The sequence below is a fragment of the Lissotriton vulgaris genome, chromosome 2_1 (genome assembly GCF_964263255.1).
Source record: "Lissotriton vulgaris chromosome 2_1, aLisVul1.2, whole genome shotgun sequence".
Lineage (NCBI taxonomy): Eukaryota > Metazoa > Chordata > Amphibia > Caudata > Salamandridae > Lissotriton > Lissotriton vulgaris.
This window is the reverse complement of record NC_141687.1, coordinates 1,678,611,738-1,678,633,269: the sequence shown is the minus strand read 5'-3', so window position 1 is coordinate 1,678,633,269 and position 21,532 is coordinate 1,678,611,738. Positions and strand designations below refer to the sequence as shown.

General features: G+C 48.1%; 1 protein-coding gene across 3 annotated transcripts in view; it reads left to right on the top strand.

Moving 5' to 3' along the window:
• Nucleotides 1-21,532, top strand: part of LOC147733078 (uromodulin-like) — a 300,392-nt gene that overhangs the window by 239,506 nt on the left and 39,354 nt on the right. For all 3 annotated transcript variants that reach the window (XM_086958921.1, XM_086958920.1, XM_086958919.1), the window contains exon 7: nt 5,406-5,562. In XM_086958921.1, coding sequence (XP_086815047.1) covers nt 5,406-5,562 — 157 coding nt within the window. The remainder of the gene's footprint in view (nt 1-5,405; nt 5,563-21,532) is intronic.

Below are 21,532 nucleotides of genomic sequence, written 5' to 3'. Positions count from 1 at the left end.
CCCGCTGAGTTCCGTGAAAAAGCCGGGGCCGGACCGGCAACTTCCGGTTTACGGCCCCGATGTTGTTTGCTTTGGGCCCGGCCACGGCCCACACTCGAGCCCCCGGCTCCAGGAACGGCACAGGCCACACACGCAAGGCGTCGTATGTCTGGCCTCTGGTGTCAAAGCAGGGGGATCGGATTTGCCTATGAGAGCACCGCTGCTCTTCCTTTACCGGACTGCATGCTCCGGGATCAGGATAAGGGACAGGATGATAGGGCTGGGGCATGGGTGCCGCAGAGCCGAGGTTTTTCCCGGCCATCTTGGGTCTTTGCGTGGCTCCTCAAGCTTCGTATTTCCACTTTTAAGCGTATTTGGGACATTGTGTGATTGGAAATATATCCCACTTCGTGAATGTATTTAAATGCCAATAATTCCTATTAAACCTTAAATAATCAAGTGTATCCATTGATTGAATTAAATAACACAATAAGCTGTAACTGGTTAGTGAAATGCCAAACAAATACTAAAAATTGGGATATTTGGCACATTCTGACCACATCTCTGACTCCGCCCACTGATCCAATCCTTGGGTTATCCCTGCCCTCGGAGTCTCTGCCCACAGTTCCCCTACCTTTTTTCCCCCACTTCGACCACTGGTCACATGTCACGTGTAACACCTCAAACAGGTGCTTTTTAGAACTTGTAGCTTTGCCTTCAAAATGTGGGGTCTCAAAAATTACAGCGTTCAAACTGCTATGTAGGTCCACTCTTGTGAGTAAAAAATGTAAACTACAGACTTTAGCAAAACACAAAGCTTCGCCAATAGAACACACTTAAGGCATCTGGCCGGTTACAGCTTGAACTGTTTATCACAGCTTGAACTGTTTATCACAGCCATCCTGCAACTGCTCATGAGGAATGAATGCACTAGTAGCTTTCCGGGTCCGACTTAAGAATCGTCCAGCTTTTCTTCTCGGAGCCGCAGATGTTCTAGGTTCAGTTTTTGTTCGGCTAACTTTAGTTCACCGTCCATTTTGAGCCGTGCCATTTCTAATTCATGTAGTCTGCTTCTTTCTCTCTCTTGGACCTCCTCCTGCGAGATACCTGTTCTTCGCTCCTCGGGAGCCGTGGTGTTCTTCTCTGATGCTGCAATGTTTTGGTCCGGGGGTCTGGCGGCCCCGGTTTCGGCCCAAGACTCAATAGCGTGCTTGAAATCGTCTTTAGTGCTCAGACCGGTGGTAGCAATGCCTAGTTCAATGCAGAATTGTTTCAACTCACGATGGTTGTACTCCTCCAATTTCTCCATCTGGAATTTCTCGGTGGATCCGCTCTCTTTGGTTGTCATTGTGGTTTAGTTGTGGGGTGAGCTACTCTCTGTACGATTACGCATTGATTCGGATCGCGCCGCTGGCCACCAATGTTAGACGGACCGGGAGGGTCGGCCGAGGACTAGGGGAGAAGTCTCCGGGGAGAGCCGTCTCCAGTGATCGTACAGACGAGTAACTTCCCCCCCCCACAGACGTACACCACACAAAGATAAGGTTTAACGTTCTTTATAAGTAATCTTTAGGTACGAGAAGATGGTACAAGGAGGTCTGGACTCAGGGGTCCCCTCGATTCTAGTCTCTTGGATGGGACAGGGGGTAGCGGGACAGTCTTGTTACCAATCGGGTAGATGCGATGATATGATGGATAGCTCACAATCCTCGAGCTCGGCGTTCTAGATAGACGGGCCGCGGCAGCGCCAGCAGGTCCCGAGATGATCGTAGGTAGCGACGGTCCGCGGCGGCGCCAGCAGGTCCCGGGGAAGGTGGTAAGGACAACGGTCCGCGGCAGCGCCAGCAGGTCCCGACGAGGATGAAGGATGCGGAAGGTTGCGGCAGCGCCGGCAGGCAGGACAATAGTTCACAAGGCAAGGCTACGGCAGCGCCAGTAGTCCGTCAAGGATGAGTTCTTCTCGGTGTCTCTCGACTCCAGGATACAACTGCCTTCCTGCTCTGGAGCTGCCCCAGTTATAGGTCTGGCCTCCTTTGATGTCCGGACCCTCGCACTTGGAGGTCGGGAGGTCCGGGATGAGGGAGTCCAGACACCCAGCAGGGGGGTGGAGCCAGCGCCCGGGGGAGCTGGGGGCGATCGGCACCTGGCGGGGGAGAGCCATCGACACTTCTTTCTCCCATTGACCTGCCAAGTGGTCCGTTCACCTCCTGGGTGGATGGTGGTGCCGGGATGTCGGGGCCTGGCCAGGCCCAGGGTTAGGGTCGAGCTGAGGCCACGCGGCCTCGTGGTGCAGTGTCCAAGATGGCGGCAGGGTCGGGCAATGGAGCTGGTAGTGGCTCGGCCCCATGATACGGAGATGTCCGGGGTCAGGAGTCCCGTAGGAGACGGGGTGCGGGTCACTTCTGTGGGTAACACCTGGAGGGCCGGGGCTCGGGCCCTGTCATGCGGGGAGGGAGCAAGCCCTTCACGTGGTCTGTCCAACAAGCACACTTGTAATTTACCCTGGGTCTGTGACCAGCTCTAGGGTAACAGAGGGTACCGTGCGTACCACGTGCTGATGCCTCCCATGCACATTGTTAACAGCCCATACTCATCTGGTGCACAGACCATCCGGTTGAAGCTGAACCTCGGAATGCACATGGGAAGTATGTACTAAGGCAGCCATGGCGAGCGACCTCTGCTGCTGTAAATAGACCCAGAAAGTAAGTCCGTCAGAATGGAGGAAGATTGTGAAGTAATCATGTTCTCTTCATTTCTGTTGATCGAGTCTGAACGCCACTGTAGCACAACATTCACTGCTGAACAGTAGCTGCGTTGTAGGAGAAATCATATCCGGGGCAAAGCAGCAGTACCAATACAATTATAACATATTCAAGAGAAGTGATGTACTATAGAATGTAATTCCGTACAGTACGGGAACTCTTTGGCATACGATAAAAATGTAGCTGAAAAGTGACCCAAACGTTGGAATTAAATTCAATGCACTGCCGGGCGTTGACAAAGCAAAACTGTTTTGTTTTGTTTTGCATACAGTATCTATTCATGCACACTGCTACTGACATACATCATACCAACCTCCATGTATGCATAAAGAACACTGCACACAGACCAACAAAGTGTCATACATAATGGTACACATGCACAAAAAAAGACAGTGCTTTAAGCAGGAATACAAATATTTGCAATGCAATAGATCTCACATTTAAATGCGAGACCTATTGCATTTCAAAGAAGCGGCCGCCATTGTCCCTGCTGCTTCAAAAGAAAAAGCAGGCACGGCGCACTCAACCTAAGTAATGCATATTGTGCCTACAGTGAGAGAAACTCCCAAAGTAAAGGGGCCAGTCGCCATGGGAGGTACAGATGAAGAGAAGGTGGTAGTAAGGAGGGACTAACAAGCATCTTTAGGAATCAGACACCATCATTTAGGAAGGACACTGACACAAGCCAATGACAAATATGGACGGAGAGTGGGTGGGGCTTCTCTGCCATAATCTACTACAGCATATCGCTGAGCAGCGCATGCGTGGTCCCTCAGGCTCAACCTAACAATCAGCTGAAGAGAGACTGTGTTATCACTTTCACAGCTGCAGACTTCGTACCATGGGAATTTGAGTCTTGGCGTTGGTAAATCTGTGCCTCTAAAATTTTAAAAAAATAATTTAAATACATGTGATCAATGTCACTAAAACAATGGCTGCCAATAAACTAAAAAAAAACACGCTATGGGTCGACCAGGAGGAACTGTGAACCCATTGTCTGGCCAAATAGAAAGAACAATCAGTGGTGAGGTAGTGAAGGAAGGATGAGGCACAAGTACTGGAGACCCAGCGGGAGGAGGGGCCATCTCACCCTGTGCCAGGAGGAAGAGTTGCAATAGCCAACCAAAAAGATCACTAAGGGAAATCACCTCAGAAGGAATAAAGCCCCAAAGCAGGGACAATGCACCTATAAAAAGGCAGCATTTCTGATTGCCACAACAAAGAACCAATGGCAATCCATATGGCACATACATCAGGTCTTGCAGACAGCACATGGGCGCTGGGTAGGCTTGACCTAAAAAGTGACCTAGTGTTTGAGGATTGTAGTCAAGTTGTGTTGTTATATCGTGCTCTGACGTGACCAGTATTTGTGCTATACATATGCCAAGTCACACATAAAAATGTGGAAATCACTTTCTAAGTTTCAATTTGACTCTTGGTAAATCATATGCATGTATCCACATATAAAGAAAGAACAAATTATGGTTAGAAATAAAATCACTGTGAGTTGAAAGATTACTAATGAAAAAGCTGTTGCTAGTAAAAAGAATTTACTTTTTATAAATACTTTGGGTTTGTGGTAATAAAGATCCTCAGAGTCAGGTTAAGAACGTCCAGCGTGAGATCACACTAAATTCGTATGAAACTCTGAGACAGTATATCTTTATTGTATACACAGCTTTTGTGGCAGAGCAGAAGGTGACATCTAGACCCTATTAAAATGACTGGTTACACATCTCAACCGGTCTCCGCCTCAAGGGAAGCGTCCAATCCTTAGAAATTGTTCAATGGTGTCTTCCATCCTCTTCCACTCTCGACTTGTACCCTGGGTCGAAGGGAAGTATCATGCGTTTGCAGTGTCTGCACTACGAGGTGAAACACATACCTTTCTTGCAGTACATGGTGAGATGGCCAGCCCCAAGTGTTTTTGCAACATGTCCATTAAATGCTGTTTCTAGGGTGCAATTGAAGTTTCTCGTTGCTGTTCCTGCAGTGAAAGGTGAAGTATTTCACATATTTCCCATGCGTTGTGAGGAGATTTTTCTACCTCACCGACCCTGCAGTGTGAGGCGATGTATCTCGTATCTCCCTTGCTGTACTTGCCGTGCGAGATGGAAAATCTCCCTCACAGTACTTGCAGTGAGAGGTGGAAAAAACTCCTTATTGTTCCTGTAGTGAGAGGTGAATTGCCCCTGCAGTGCCAGGTGAGATATCCCCCTCACCGAGCCTGTATTTTGAGTGACGTAACCTATCCTCGGAATTGCTGCAGAGTGAGCAATATAAAGTGGAAAGTATATGACACTCACTGAACCTGCAGTGCCTGTTTAAGTCTTGGGCTCTGTGCTCCTGCAGCATTAGCCAAAATTGTCTACCCTCTTTTTCCGCAGGGAGGGGTGAAGTGGACCCATCAATGATCTTGCAGTGACTTCGTCTTATGAGTGGGATACAGATGGATTTATGTCATAACGCAGGACCAAACTCTTGCTTTGGGTTTATCCGGATCCTCTTCATCCCTACCAAGCCTTAAAGACTGGGTATCAGGGGCAGAGCAGTGGCTGTGTATGGGCTGTAGCAGTCTGAAGTCAGGACATAAGGATCAGAGTAGGGTCAGTGGTCAGTGTCTGGAGGGGACTCCGCTAACTCCCTCTTCTGCCTCCTTCGCAGGTGCACCAGTGCTCAACTAGGTGACTTATTGACCATTATGAACAACGGTATCAACACCGAGGCTCGATTTAAGGTTGAAGTGTTCCAGATCACGGGCATGAACAGCCTCTACCTCCATGCTGTGGTGCAGATCTGCACCAGTAACCCCTGTAACCAGGTAAGGAACTGTGACAGAGCCCTATGCCATGCCGTGCCCCTCACTATGGCCAGGTACAGCCTAGACCCCCTCCTCCCGTATCAATATCCAGATAGTAACATGTTTACCACGAGAAGTCGTTTTTGGATTAGGGAGACGTAAAACCCCCGGCCGTATTTATTAACATAAAATTTTAAAACTAAATTTTATACATTATTTACATAAAACACAGAAAACATTGTATTACATTGATTACATTGATAAGTACAGATGTCAGATTGCTAGCCTTAACATATCTCTAATGCAAAGATATTCCTATCTGAATCTAAACATACCTTATTCAAAATAATCATAATAGCATTTACTTTTCTGCGTATCCCTATTTGAGCCTACGGCAAGGTCAATAACTGGCATCAGATCCTTATCAAATTATGCCCTGCCCTCTAACTGGAGAGCACATGCGCAGAGGGCCCGCTCACCGTGAGGGTACTTCCCGCTGGTCACCCCGTATGCTCTGTAGATTATCTCCATAAGGGGCCCTTGCAGTTATGTGCCGTTTACTTGCGCCATTGTGCACGTGCGGTTGGCCAACCAGCCTGCTGGAAAGCGTAACTTCCACTCCCCTGCACCCATCCAGCCAACCGGCTGTAACTGCCCCTGGAGTTCTATGAGAGACCACTTATAACTCAAGAATGGCTCCGCCCTCTAAGGACCTTAAATTTACTGCTCAACAATAATGACCCTACCGCCTGACCAAGGAATAGCACTAAAATATGACAATAAACACAACCTGTAAAAGAAACAATCATCGCTTATCACAAATGGAAAGAAAATACTACAAAATCACATTCATAAACATAAACGACCTGTAAAAGAGACAATCATGTCAAACTGAAAAAAATTATAATTAAAATAATACCCTCCATCAACCCTGCTTTTAGGGGACGGTGGGTGGGGAAATTAAAAGACAGACTCCTAGCGAGGCTGGTGTCGCATATGGCAGGCTGTGGGAGCGGCGAACAAAAGAGGAAGACTTCGCCGCTCCCCAGCCTTTTATTACCCCCCTGGCACTAGGCCAGGCCGGTTCAAACCGGCCTAGCATTTGTCAAACGTGGGACCTGGAAGTGATTGTAATCACTTCTGGGGCGCGCACCCGAACCCCGATCAATTGTAGGCGAGGCGCGCCTGTCGCGTCACCATTGCATGTGACAGGCCCGCCCCTGTATGGTCATCGGGGGCCGGCACAACCGCCATACCTTTGGCGTGGCAAATGCCGGCCCCGCCTTTCTATATGGCCACGTACGGCCTAGACCCCTTCCTCCCTTATCAATACCCAGATAGTAACACGTTTACTACGAGAAGGAATTTTTGGATTAGGGAGTCGTAAAACCCCCGGCCGTATTTATTACTATTACGTATTATTAAAACAAAATGTATATACATTATTTACATAATACACAGAAAACATTGTATTACATTGTTTACATTGATAAGTCCAGATGTCAGATTGCTAGCCTTAACATATCTCTAATGCAAAGATATTCCTACCTGAATCTAGGCATATCTTATTCAAAATAATCATAATAGCATTTACTTTTCTGCGTATCCCTATTTGAGCCTACGGCAAGGTCAATAACTGGCATCAGATCCTTATCAAATGATGTGCACATGCGCAAAGGGCCCATTCACCGTGAGGGTACTTCCTCCCCGGTCACCCCTGTCTGCTCTGTGGATTTTCTCCATAAGGGGCCCTTGCAGTTATGTGCCACTTACTTGTGCCATTGTGCACATATGGGGTGGCCAACCAGTCTTCTGGAAAGCGTAACTCCCACTCCGCCACATCCCTCCAGGCTACCGGCTGTAGCTGCCCCTGAAGTTCTATGAGAGACCACTTGTCCCTCCCCCTTTGGCGAACCCATTTAAGATTGGCGACGCCCTTCATGGACCTTAAATTTACTTCTCATCAATCATGACCTTACCGCCACAGGCCTGCAAAGTAGACCGAGTATCTGGCTCCCCCAATGCTCACTGAAAAGTCGTGTCCTGTCTCTAAAACCACTCAACCAAGCCAGCAGATTTTCCATGAAGATTTTGTTACCCAGTTTATACAGATGGACGCCGTCTTTTAAGAAGCACAGCTCCCCCCTGATGCACCTGTGGGCAATCGTTTGTAAATGCTGGGCCTTGAAAAGTCTCTCTATTTTATTATTAATCCTCCTTACCGAATGGCTCAGTGCCCTCACAGACTCCCCCCGCCAGTGAAATCTTAATACCATCTGTGACCAAATATTGGTGCACCCTGGGCATGTCTTCACTAGCCAACCTACTTCAGTGAGTAGGGTCTCTACCAGCCCCCTTCTACCTAGATTTACCAGATCGTTCCCTCCCAAGTATAGGTTAATGATTGCTGGGAAGATCCCTTCTCCTTTCTAGCAATTCTAACACCAAACCACTAAATTGACTGAAGCGGAGACCCCCTGCCCATGAAATGACAACCTAAAACCAGCTTGCCTTGCTCTGGACTCATAATTGCCTGAAAAGAAAAAAATATTCAAGCTCCTCACTTATGAGTGCCCAACTACCCAAAGGACACGTGGTCCTTGCTTGAGGGCATGTACTTGTTCTTGTGCCGATCAATGTTGCTGCTGTGCTGCTGCTAGTTTCCCCCCTGCATGATGGCCGGAGAACTGACATTTGAGCAGAGAAGAAAAAGAAGCATCAGAATGAGGCCCATGTCATACTCATAACATATGCAGCCCTACATAGAGCTTGTATCAATTGGAGTACCACCTGCCAAATCTTTGAACGTCACTCCTGGGAAAACCCTTGCTGCCGCTTCGGTGGCAGCCCCTATCCTGAATGAATGTATCCCAAAGCAACTCAGGTCTAGACCTGCCTTCTGTACTGCCATATCCATGAATCTTTAAAATTGAAATCTCGTGAGTGGGGTACCATCAGCATGAATTAACAATGCCCCCCTTTGTCCCTGGGTCTCCCATTCAGAAATTCATCCAGGTTTGTAATACGGCAGCAATGATTACCACATGCCCAGTGTAGCACTACGCCCTCCCCGTGGGCCTCCTGATCAGTTTTAGACCTCTTAAAAGTTATCAACAAGGAATCACCTTGGATCCTAACATGGTTAAGCTGCAGACCACCGTGTTCATCTTGTTTGTTTCTTGCCACCAGCTACCCAATTCTAAGCGCACCATAGAATGCCAATGTAAAGGCGGCACTGAACAATAGAGCTTCCTCTGTGATATTGCAAATATGGTGTAGAGCCTCTAGTAAAGATACTAGGAGATCCACCCCTATTGGCTGCCTTGTGTCTGGTACAGATCTTTGTAGGCGCTGCCACCCCTTCAAAGCTTTCCTGACCGTGAAACTATTGGTTGGATCCCCCTTACCTTTCACCTGTGCAAAGAAAGAGATTACTGCCAAATGTCACCAGGCAGCTGCCCTTGGGCGCCCTTCCTCCTGCAAAACCCTCAGGTAAGCAAGGACCGCCCTGTGTCATGCCACTTTTTCGCCCACTGCTTTCCCAAAAAGGTAGAGTATGCCCAAAACGTGCCTTCATACGTCTTCCTGGTCCTGGGTGCTAGAATAGCTGCCACGTGGTCCGGTAGTTGAGGGCACCAATCTGCCAAAGTAGTTCAGGGAAGTGTGTGGGATTCTCTGCTGCATTCAGGAGGTGTGCCCTGAAAACATTCATCTTGAAGCAAGAGAGTGCTTCAGCAGCATGTTTCAGCACTCCTGGCACATGTTTAGCTTTAAATTGCATTTTCAATCTCACGCATAACAAAACTATTTCTTTCAACAAACTTAGAATCATCTTAGACCATGCTGCTTGCTGATTGATGCATTACACCACTGTCATATTATCTGAAAAGAACACCACCGATTGATTACGCAATTGCTCTGGACACACTGACAATGCTACCCAGATGTCCTTTGACTTTTTGAAACACCTGGACTCAAGGTGTGAAATATTGGCACAGATAGAGCATGCCTGCTTGAACTCACACGTGCCTGCAGGTCTACTGCATGTGTGCCTTTTGAAATCCCAACCTGTCCCTTTTCTCCCCCCCCACTGTTGGAACTAGCGGGGGAGCTGGCGTGGGGATGTGGCCTAAATGGCTGAAAAGACTGGCCCTTGGCATCGTCCTGAGACCCACAACCAAATTGGTCTATCCAGGTGATCATATCTATTTGATCCCAAGAGAGAGCTGAGTCAGATGCTTTTGCTCTCATGAAACGTTTGTCATATTCTTTCCACCCTTCGCCACCATATTTTTCATGCACCCCTGTGATCCTGCTCTGGTAGCATGTAATTTCTGCCTGCATATTGGGGAATCGCTCGGCCATAACTGCCGTGTAAATTGAGAAGCCTCTGACGCAGTGCATCAAAGTCTCCTCAATCCTAAACTTTAGTAATTCGCTTTCCGACTCCCCAAGGAACATCCAATCCTTTTTCTTCGTGGCTTCTTCCCTTTCAGTTTCATCAAGCAGCAAAGAGAACATACTGATATAGCGCCCTTTCCAAATCTTTTCTTTTACTTCCTGCCTGATATGTCATGCCAAGTGTTCCCTCGGGGTGCGGGCTTCCTCCAACCCTAACACGGTCAACGTCTGCTGCTTACCTAATGGAGCAGCCCCAGTTGGCTCAGTCTGCTTCTCCTTCCAAACATCCATACGCTGGTTGTTTGGAGGTATTTCCTTGTCGGTCTCCACCGGGTTAGCCCCACCCATTGGAGTGACAGGTGATGGTGCACTAAGCCCCTCTTCTGGTTTATTCCTAGATACAACTGAGCCACTATCTCATTAGCTTTATCGAATAAGTCTTCCTCATTAAGACGTTCCAGCTGCTGGAGACCAGTTCCCCACTTTCCCCAACCAGGGGAGGATTGCCGCTAAATTGGACACCAAATCCTGAGGCACTGGCCCCCTTCTGGGAGGGCAACTGGGGGCTTATGGGCTACATCCCATGGGGACCGCCCCCATAGGGGCAACTGGGGCCTGTGGGCTAATACCAGTGGGTGCCCCACCCATAGGGGGTACTGGATGGGGCCTGTGGGCTACTATCAAGTGGGACCCCACACGCGTGGGGATCTGGGGCCTGTGGGTCACCACAACTTGGCGCTGGCTGCCCATCTGTCCCTGGCGGAGGAACAGTCCTGGATGGACCTGGCTCCCCCCTCCCTCCCTAGGGCAGGGGACTGACCCAGGGGCCACTGGTATAACAGGTTCATGCACCACCCCTTTCTTGGCTCTATCCTTTTCTTTTTGAGAACAGCCGCCTTGGGGGCCACCGGAGGCCGCCTAGGCTTTTTCTCCACCCCTTCCTGCCTGCATCAACATTTTCTCTGAGATCTGCCAGAGCCTGCCCCATCTCATCAACTTTCTTCCATCTACCCTACATATTAACCATTTTATGCATCATAGCTCCCATCAAATTCTCCATGCGAGAACACTTTTCACCCAACTTTGCCTTTCTAGTCATTATACTCACTCAAATACTGCAAGGAGTATTTCTGTAATATGTTAGCAGCTGCCCCAAACAACACAATGCCCTCAACCAACTGAAAAGGCACTCTTTGCAGTATACTCTAGCACACCCCACTGTGCAGCATGGCCTGGGACTTTGCCCTGGCCCTTTACCTTACAATGTAGGAGTTACACGACCGGCCCTAAGCATCCACGTCACCAGAGCCACCCACACTGGCTAATACAGTGGGTCAAGTGAGTATTCTCGAACCCACATGACTCATGGGAGTGCCGGAATGCCAGCCTGTCCGTGTCCCCTTCCAGGTCCTCCTATGTACTGCAATTCCAGAAAGGAACTGTCCTAACACCCAACTGTTTTCCCAGTTGTCGATCCGCAAAAGACTCTTGTTTCTGGAACACAAAACTAATCGAGGCTAACATTGGAAATTATAACCTTTAGAGTACGAGTTAGAGGCCTCAAGCACTAGGCCAGAGTGACCTATTAATGTTTAATATTTCCAAGCTGTACCCGCGCTGCCCCACTGCACACCAACTTGTTTCTTGTCCCACAAAATACACTAGGCATCCCACACAAACCTTTCAGCCAGTTTAAATGCAGTAGATTCGTATTGAATGAGCAGCCCTCGCCCCTTACTGTGATCACGCAATTTCTGTGCTGACCACTGCACCACCATTTCTCCCAGCAGGCAGCCCCCTATACGCGGCGCCCCTGCTACAACAATTACATTAGTCGCGATTGCGCAATTGCAATGCTGTTACTGCACCACAAGACAGCCCTCGTAAACAATCCCCTCCCAGCTGGAAGCCCCCAAAACACGACCCTCAGCCCACTACGCACTATAATGATGCCCGCTTTTGGCTCCCAACTTGCGGCGCTCTAATAACATGAAACGGAAGTCGAACCTGCAGAGTTGAAGGGGGTTACGTGACTCCGCTATGCAGGGTGGGCCCTAAAGCAATCCCGCTTTCTTTGTAGGCGAGAGCTGCTCAATACGTTCCTGTTGCTTCTTGTGCCGAGTCCCGGGTCCCAAAGGCCACTTAAACGCAAGGCCGCCCGAGTCTTTAAAACCGCCAGAGTCTTCAAACCGAAGCCTCTGTTGATGACACGGCCGGATCGATCTCCAGAACCGAGCTCAACCTGAAACTAGCATTTACAATGCAATGGTTTCGCCTTTTGAAAAGTTTGAGCTATTGGCATTGTAAATGACAACATTTGTATTTATGTGTTGGTTTTGAAAACAGATAAATAAATGGCATTGTCATTTACAATGCCAATAGTTTAATCTCTGGCGAATGCCACACAAAAACACACAGACCCACACACACACACAGACCCACACACAGACCCACACACACCAATAGAGCACCACACACACACACACACACAGAGCCACACACACACACAGAGCCACACACACAGAGCCACACACACAGACCCACACACACACAGACCCGCACACACACACAGACCAACACACAGAGAGAGCCACACACAGAGAGAGCCACACACAGAGCCACGCACACCCACTCAGAGCCACACACCCACCCAGAGCTACACACACCCACCCAGAGCCACACACACCCACCCAGAGGCACACACACCCACCCAAAGGCACACACACCCACCCAAAGCCATACAGACACTCAGGAGAGCAAGCACAGCAAGGGGGCAGGGAAGCAAGCACAGCGAGGGGGCAGAGAAGCAAGCACCGCAAGAAACACCTCAGTTCCACCACCCTGCCCCCACAGCCTCACTCTGCAGTCTCGTGGAAGGTACAGTAGCGGACCTAGCAGCTCACAAGTAATGGACCAAACCAAAGCATCCTTTCTTCAGGCCCCTTCCTAATGCCCCCCTCTCCACCCCCACGCATTCTAGTTTCAGAAACCCTGCTCGCTGTGCCTGAGGCTAAAGCGATCAACAGCCGCAGCTCAGACAAGGCATTTTTGTTACCTTATATGGCCATCCTGTGAATGAAAGTGCATAAGCTCTAGTTAGCACAGACTAGAAACGTGGCGTGGTTAGACTGTGAAAGCACTATGACGAGTATCCTTGAAGTTACCTCAAAAGCAGTGAAGGGTGACACTGCTGCAGAGGTGAGATTTTTTTTTTCACCCAGATGACAAAAATGGAGAGACCAATAGAGTCCCGGTTCGGCACCTGCTTTATAGTACTGTCGGTGCTGAGCACCGGAAGGACCCGGCCCACTTAAAGCCCTGCCTAAGACATTGACAAAGCCAAAAGCTCTCGTCAGCGAGAAATAATGTCTTGTCAATGCTTGTTCCTTAAAAAGAAATGGGGCTGTGTGTATGTGGTTCCCTCCAGTCAGTGTGCCATTAGATTGTGTGTTTTGCTCTGCAGTTGGATAGCTTTTGACAGTGTGTGCCTGCCTGTTTCTCTGTACAGCAGACGAGCCCTCGCACTGTCCCTGGGTCCCTCTAGAGTATCCCGCCCCACTGTGCACTTGTATGTTTCCAGCCTGTGAGCTCTGCATAGAATGTGGCTTATGTCCCTTTAGTTGAAGAGGGCCTCCCTCTGCCTCCCTGAGGCTGCTGTTGAGGGCATGGAGAGGGCATCTGGACAGCTGTGGACAAATGCTGGCCCGGGTTCCTATTCCACCTCCACAAACCCGGGAAGAACCAGCAGACACTGGTAAACTATGCTGCTTTTAATGTCGGGCATGGCATTGGCCGCCTGGCCCAGGGGCTGAGCTTGGCACAGGAAATGCACAGGGGAGATGGCGCCAAGCTCTCTGTGTGGACCAAAAGGCCCAGAAGAGCCAAAGTCCCGAGGCGAGTGAGCTCTAATGAAACACCCATGACCAAAGCTAATAGGCCTGACTTTCATACGGAAAAGCATGCAAACAGAGGCCTAAAGAAATGAAAAACACCTAATGCAGCAAAAAGAAGAACACACCAAGCATTTACGATGCATATTTACAATGCATTTAGACACAGCCTCACGGACAGCGGGAGGGCGGACGGGCACACGGACAGCGGGAGGGGGGACAGGCTCACGGACAGCAGGAGGAGGGATGGGTTCATGGACAGCAGGAGGGGAAGGACGGGCATACAGACAGCGGGAGGGGGGCGGGCTCACGGACAGCGGGAGGGGGGCGGGAACGGGAGTAAAATATGCCGCTTACCTGCTAGCCGATGCCAGGCAGACGTCCCTCGTTGCGGTGCCTTCCAGGAAAAATTACCAAAACAAACCCCCCCCAAAAAAAGCACCGCCCACCAGTGTGCCATTAGATTGTGTGTTTTGCTCTGCAGCTGGTTAGCTTCTGACAGTGTGTGCCTGCCTGTTTCTCTGTGCAGCAGACGAGTCCTCGCACTGTCCCTGGGTCCCTCCAGAGTATCCTGCCCCACTGTGCCCTTGTATGTTTCCAGCCTGTGAGCTCTGCATAGAATGTAGCTTATGTCCCTTTAGTTGAAGAGGGCCTCCCTCTGTCTCCCTGAGGCTGCTGTCAAGTGCATGGAGAGGGCATCCGGACAGCTGTGGAAAGATGCTGGCCCGGGTTCCTCTTCCATTGTTATACATTTTTAAACAAAGCAATAAAATGGCACAAAATGTTTTGCAGAACGGATACTGGCACCTCCACAAACCCGGGAAGAACGAGCAGACACTGGTAAACTATGCTGCTTTTAATGTCGGGCATGGAATTGGCAGCCTGGCCCAGGGGCTGAGCTTGGCACAGGAAATGCACGGGGGAGATGCAGCCAAGCTCTCTGTGTGCAAAAAGAAGAACACACCAAGCATTTATGATGCATATTTACGATGCATTTACACACGAGCTCACGGACAGCGGGGGGGGACGGGCACACGGACAGCGGGAGGGGGGACAGGCTCACGGACAGCGGGAGGGGGGACGGGCTCACGGACAGCGGGAGGGGGACGGGTTAACGGATAGCGGGGGGGGGGTGGGCACACAGACAGCGGGAGGGGGGGCGGGCTCACGGACAGCGGGAGTGGGGCGGGAACGGGAGTAAAATATGCCGCTTACCTGCTAGCCGATGCCAGGCAGACGTCCCTCGTTGCTGTGCCTTCCAGGAGAAATGACCAAAACAAACCTCCCCCCCCAAAAATAGAGCACCGCCAACAGCTGCATGATGTAGGCAAAAGCCTAAAAGTCTCGGGAACGCCCACGAATCTGCTCCGGCTTTGACGGACAGATCTCTGTTCCAATGGCTAGCCTCCATTTATGGAGCTAGCCAATGGAACAGAGGGGCAGACTACACTCACATACTCTAAACAAAAGATTTCGCCTGCGCGAAACGCTGCTTGCGCAGCTTTCGACAGGCAAAACCTAAAAAGACAAAGAGAAATTAAAAGACAGCCTCCTAGCGAGGCTGGTGTCGCATATGGCAGGCTGTGGGAGCGGCGAGCAAAGAGGTAGACTCCGCCGCTCCCAGCCTTTTATTACCCCCTAGGTACTAGGCCAGGCCGGTTCTAACCGGCCTATAGCGTTGATCAAACGCACGACCCGAAATGAATGTAATTGGGGTCGCTGATGCTGGCCCCGCCATTCTATTCATGTGCTTTGTTTCTGTTCTCCCACCGGTTAAGAGGAGCATTTTGGGGCATGCTCCCGTGGGCAGGGGAAAGGGCGGTGTTGGGAAAAATGGCCAACTGAAAGAGCCTGGTTTCAAACAAACAAATTTGAAACTGGGGGATTGGTCTTGTAAGTGCAGTGTCAACAAGGAAACCCATCCTAAAGGGTCCTGCATGGTGCGGTGATGATGTAATTGCACTCACCTCACTGACACTCACAACCCCCCTTCTCCAACACTTCCACCCTCATTTCGCTTCTCGGCACATCTCCTCCTATATCCCTGGAGATAAAGGAACAGCAATCCATATCAGGTGTCATGAAAACACCCCCTCACCCAGCATCTGCCTTCTGTTAAGTGTTCAAGCCCTCTTCAATGGAGTACTGCTGAAACCACAGCAGTTTCTGACCAACCTTGACACTCCTAACTGTCTGTAGCATATACTCCTTAAACATTGACTAACTAGTGCATTCTTTTCTCTGTTGATAGCTGATTGATAGAATTGCTATGCCACACTGACATCTGATTCATAGGTTGTTGCTGCCCTCAACTAATGCACTGATGACTGATGACTGATTGTTAGTCATGTGCTCTCCTCTGTGTTTTTTTGCTATATAGATCGATAAGTGTGTGTTATATTTTTCTTCACTGGAAGATCAATAGCCACTGCTGTTCTCCTCTGATGTATGATGACTAATTGACAACCACGCGTTGTGTCCCATGGATGCCTGACTGAAAGTTATCTGTGTGAAAAAGTCACTTTCCAGATTTGTAGGTGTGTAAGTCTTCTTTATTAAGATAGAAATGTACAGCGTCCTATTCACAGAGAACTCAGCTACAACTGACCCAAAGCTTTTGACACGAATTGTACACCGTTGTCAGTCAACAGTGACTCTGGAAGACCTTCTCTGCTAAAAATATCAAGTAGAAACCTCACAACATCTTTGGTTTCAATACTCTGAGTAATCTTCACTTCCGGCCAACGAGAAAACATGTCGATTAACACCAACAAATAAAATTGTGAGCCTTTTGAGTAAACAGGACCAAGAAGGTCCAAAGCAACATGTTGCCAGCAACGAGTAGGGGCCTCACGTATTAACATGGGCTGAACCCTAGTCTTACAAATTTTGTCACAAGCAGTACATTCTACCCAATCCCTTACCATGCGTTCGACTTGAAGATCAATACCCGGCCACAAAAAATGTAAACAGATCCTTTCCTTGGTTTTTGAAATGCCTTGATGTCCCATGTGAGCTAATTTTACGATTTTGCATCTCAAGGAACTAGGTGGAATCAACTGTGTACCCCTCCAAAGCAAATAGTCTCTAACAGAAAGTTCATACCTGACATCCCAGTATTTTTTAACCTCTTCACCTAAATTTTTTATGTTAGTCCAGACACCAACCTACATACATCAATCAGAGACTGGTCAATTTTAAATGCTTCCCTCCAATCCGCTTCAGAGACAACACAATCCACGATCTCACAAACCTTAAATTCATCAAATTGCCAAGTGTCATCATCACCAAGAGTTTCATCAATGGAACCACTCACAACCAAACGAGACAAACAATCGGCAACTTTATTTTCAACGCCTGGCAAATATTTAACAACAAAATTATAATCTTGTGGAGCAATGATCCATTTACATATCCGAGAAGAAATGGCATCTAAAGACTTTTTCCCAAACACATCCTTCAAGGGTTTGTGATCTGAATGAACAACAAAGTTAGTACCCCACAAAAACTTCTTGAGTTTCTTTATTGCCCAATAGATGCACAAGGCCTCTTTCTCTATGACTGAATAAAGGAGCTCTGGACCAACAAGAGCTCTAGAGAGAAAGAGTATGGTCACTTCTTTACCATCTTTCACTTGTTTAAGTACCGCGCCTAAACCATGCGAACTTGCATCGGTAATCAAAAGCGAATCTAAAGCAGAATCAAAACTGTGCAAGGAAGAGGCCGATACCAGAGATTGTTTAACATCATCAAACTCCACCTGACACTTAGAGGACCAAGAAAATTTCACACCCTTCTTTAGACGAGACCTTAACTCAACAGTACGTGAAGCAAACTGAGGAATAAACTTGTTATAATATTCCGTCATCCCCAGGAAAGTCACCAACTCGTCTCTTGACTGCGGAACAGAGAAATCAATAATAGTCCTAACTAAACAATCTGTAGGTTTAACCCCATCACCAGTCAAACAATGACCTAGATAGTCTGTCTCTGTGAGATTAAATTTACACTTGTTTTCTCTTAAAGTGAGACCTCTTAAACTGAAACGCTCCCGAACAGACCTTAACCTAGCATCATGCTCAGTTTGATCAGCACCAAAAACCAACACATCGTCTTGATAAATTTTAACACCACTTAGCCCTGCCAAAACATCCTCCATAACCCTTTGAAAGACAGAAGCAGCGGAGATCAAGCCAAAGGGGAGACGAGTAAACTTGAAAGTTCCGAAATTAGTTATAAAGGCTGTTAACTCCATAGATTCCTCATCAATCTTAACTTGGTGATACGCAGCACGTATATCTAAAGAAGAGAACACACGAGCACCTTCCAACTGAGTCAGCATTTCTGTTATATTGGGAAGTGGATATTTGTCTTACACAACCTCCCGATTCAAGGCGCGGAGATCAACACAGAAACGAATCTCACCTGAAGCCTTGCGAGCTAAAACAACGGGAGAAATCACTAGCTTCTGTTTCAACGATGATGCCTTCTGACTTCAATTACTCAATCTCACACAACATGGAATCTTTCATAGCCAAAGGAACGCTGCAAACTTTACACGTGACTGGCTTGAAATTGGGTTTTAGAACAATATGATGAGTGTACCCTAACAAACAACCCAATTTTTCTGTGAAAACGTTCTTAAACTCTGTACGCAACATACTGCTTAAATCAGAAGGCGATTCTTTCTTTACAACAACACAGTCAGCAATGGGGTGTGACACAGGTTGAAGTGGTAGAGATCCATCTAGTTTGGAACTCCCGTTATTAACTAAATCTCTCAAAACAATGAATGGATCAGCACCTGGAACCAACGATATACCCATATCAGCTTGATGGAACCAGCTTATGATACTATCACCCTCGCAAGAAATGTATATCTTGCCAGTTGTGAAACGTACCTTATACTCAATATGTCCTAGGAAGTAGCCAAACAGTTTAATTGGTTTGTTACCATAGGCAAGAGGTCTTAAGTCGGGCTTAAGAATGGTTACCTTACCACACAACTGATGGTCATAAAAACTCTTAGGGATCAAAGTAATTTTAGCCCCGGAATCAAACAACATTTTAACTTCTAAATCATTGATTTTTACAAAGTCAAGAGGACCCTTACACTTGTTCTTATTGTTAATGATGATAATTTCTCCACAATGCAACTCATCATCATCAGACTGAGAGTCAATTTCACTGTGTATTATTACCTCTTTTACACGTCTATTTGTTTTAGATTTCTTAGTTAGACAGTTTTTGGTGAAATGACCAATCCTCCCACAATTTTTGCACTAAGATTTGAAGGCTGGGCAAGACCTGTCATTGGCCAGATGACCAGAAATATCACACATAAAACATTTTAGGATTACATCTTTCTTGTTAGATGAAGCAGATGTAGAGGGAGTACTAGAGGAAATAGCATTTCTTTTAAAAGTACTAGTTCCTTTTGAAAGTTTACTAGACACTAAGTTTACTTTCTCTTATACCAAGTTTGCTGCTTCCTTTTTCTTGATGACCTCTAAGCAGGCCAGAGAGTGTTCAATCCTCTTGGCGATTGCAATGACCTCATCAAGTTTCGGGTCATCTTTTTGCCAGAGCTCATCCTTAACCTTCTCACTGGAACAGCCTAGCATAAATTGATCCCTAATACGTTCTTCAATGGTACCCTCAAACTTACAGGTTGAACCAAGCTTCCGCAAAGCAGTAATATAATTTTCAATTGTCTCATCTTGACCTTGTAGTCTTCGCCCAAAATGATAACGTTCTAAGATCGTGCTGACTTTCGGCAAATAATGTTTGTCAAGTTTCTTGAGACAAATTTAAAATTCATTCAAGCCATTTGCATCATCATCAGTTAAATTAGGTAGGTGTTCAAAACTTCTTGTCCCTCTGAGCCTAGGCAATGTAATAGTAAGGCGGACTTCCTCTCAGCACTTAAAGAAACCCCACAAACTCGTGCATAGTTCATGAATACTTTCTTCCACTTTGACCATTTTAAATCAGGCTCACCTGGACTTGTGAGAAAGAAAGGTGGAGATGTTACATTCTGCATGGTTGTTTTTTTTTAGGTTTGTAAGGTTTTAGTTTTAAAACAAGGCCAAATGTTCACTAATAAAGTCAGGTACAATAGCATGTAAATAGAGACTGAAAGTGAAATAAGTGAGTTCAAGCAACATTGAATAAATAAATGAGGAATACAAACTAACATAACTCATGAATTAAAATGAATTCAGAACAGCTGCGTGCATCGGAGAACAAGAGTAACACAGTTAGGCATCCAAACAATACATGTAGAGGACTGTAGACTAACAGAGCTGTGCGCATCAGCGCGTTGAATTTAAAGCGGTAAAATATTGTTGAAAACAGCTGTGCGCGTCAGCGCATGGAAGAGAGATGCTCGGGTATCCAGGCAACAGAAAGAATTCGAGAAAGCTGTGCGCGTCAGCCCGAAGAACCCAATCAAGTGAATTGTGACAATGATGGAAAGCTGAGCGCGTCAGCGCATAGAAGCCAATGAGAAAAGAGCTAAGTGACGTGTAGAGGTCACATTAAACCAATAGCCATGCGTGGTTTCAAGAAGCTTCAGCCAATAGAGGAGATGGCTGTGTGCGTCAGCGCAAGTGAGGAGAGAATCCAAGCAGAGACTATGACGCACAGAGGACAGGCAGAAGCTAGGCAGAGAATGGTGAAGCTTCCAGTAAGTGGCACAAGCGTTCTTTTAAAAAAAAAAAAAAGGAAGTAGCTCGAGAGTCAGCATGAGAGCGTTCAACCCAAAACTTTGTGTTTAAAGTACAAATCAGGGTTGACAGCCAAAACCTCGTGTTTAAAGTATAAATACCTAGTTTAGGACACCCCCCGCGCCGCACGGCCACTAGCTGCTGCGTGTGCCTCCCGCATGCCTTGCTGCCCCTGCTGCCGCTGCCGTGAGACCACGACCCCTGCCACCGAGCGGCGTGGTCCCCTACGGTCTAGCGCTGTGCTGTTTTTGTTTGAATTTGTATTGTATTGCCTCTGCCTGTTGAGTCTAATTTTGTGAATTTGTACTGTATTGCTAAGTGTATATTTTCGCCTGTTCCCTGTTTTCTTGCTCCCCCCGGTCTCCTCCCTCCCCGCTCCCCGCTTCCCGCCTTCACCGCTAACCACGCCCCCTTTCTTTGTGTGCCCTCCCCGTTCCCGCCTCCCAGCTGCTCCGCCCTCCCTCGCACTTGGCCATATATGGCGACCGTGCGACGCAGGTGAGTGTGACCTAGTTTAGGAAACCCCCCCGCGCCGCACGGCCACCAGCTGCTGCGTGTGCCTCCCGCCTGCCTTGCTGCCCCTGCTGCCGCCGCCGTGAGACCATGCCCCCTGCCACCGAGCGGCGTGGTCCCCTACGGTCTAGCGCTGTGCTGTTTTTGTGTGAATTTGTATTGTATTGCCTCTGCCTGTTGAGTCTAATTTTGTGAATTTGTACTGTATTGCTAAGTGTATATTTTCGCCTGTCCCCTGCTTTCTTGCTCCCCCCGGTCTCCTCCCTCCCCGCTTCCCGCCTTCGCCGCTAACCACGCCCCCTTTCTTTGTGTGCCCTCCCCGCTCCCGCCTCCCAGCTGCTCCGCCCTCCCTCGCACTTCGCCATATATGGCGACCGTGCGAACGCGCAGCGGGCGCGCCGATTGTGCGCCGAAGGCGCGCCAAAGGTAAGCCCGTCTGCGCCCGTCCGCGCCTGGACC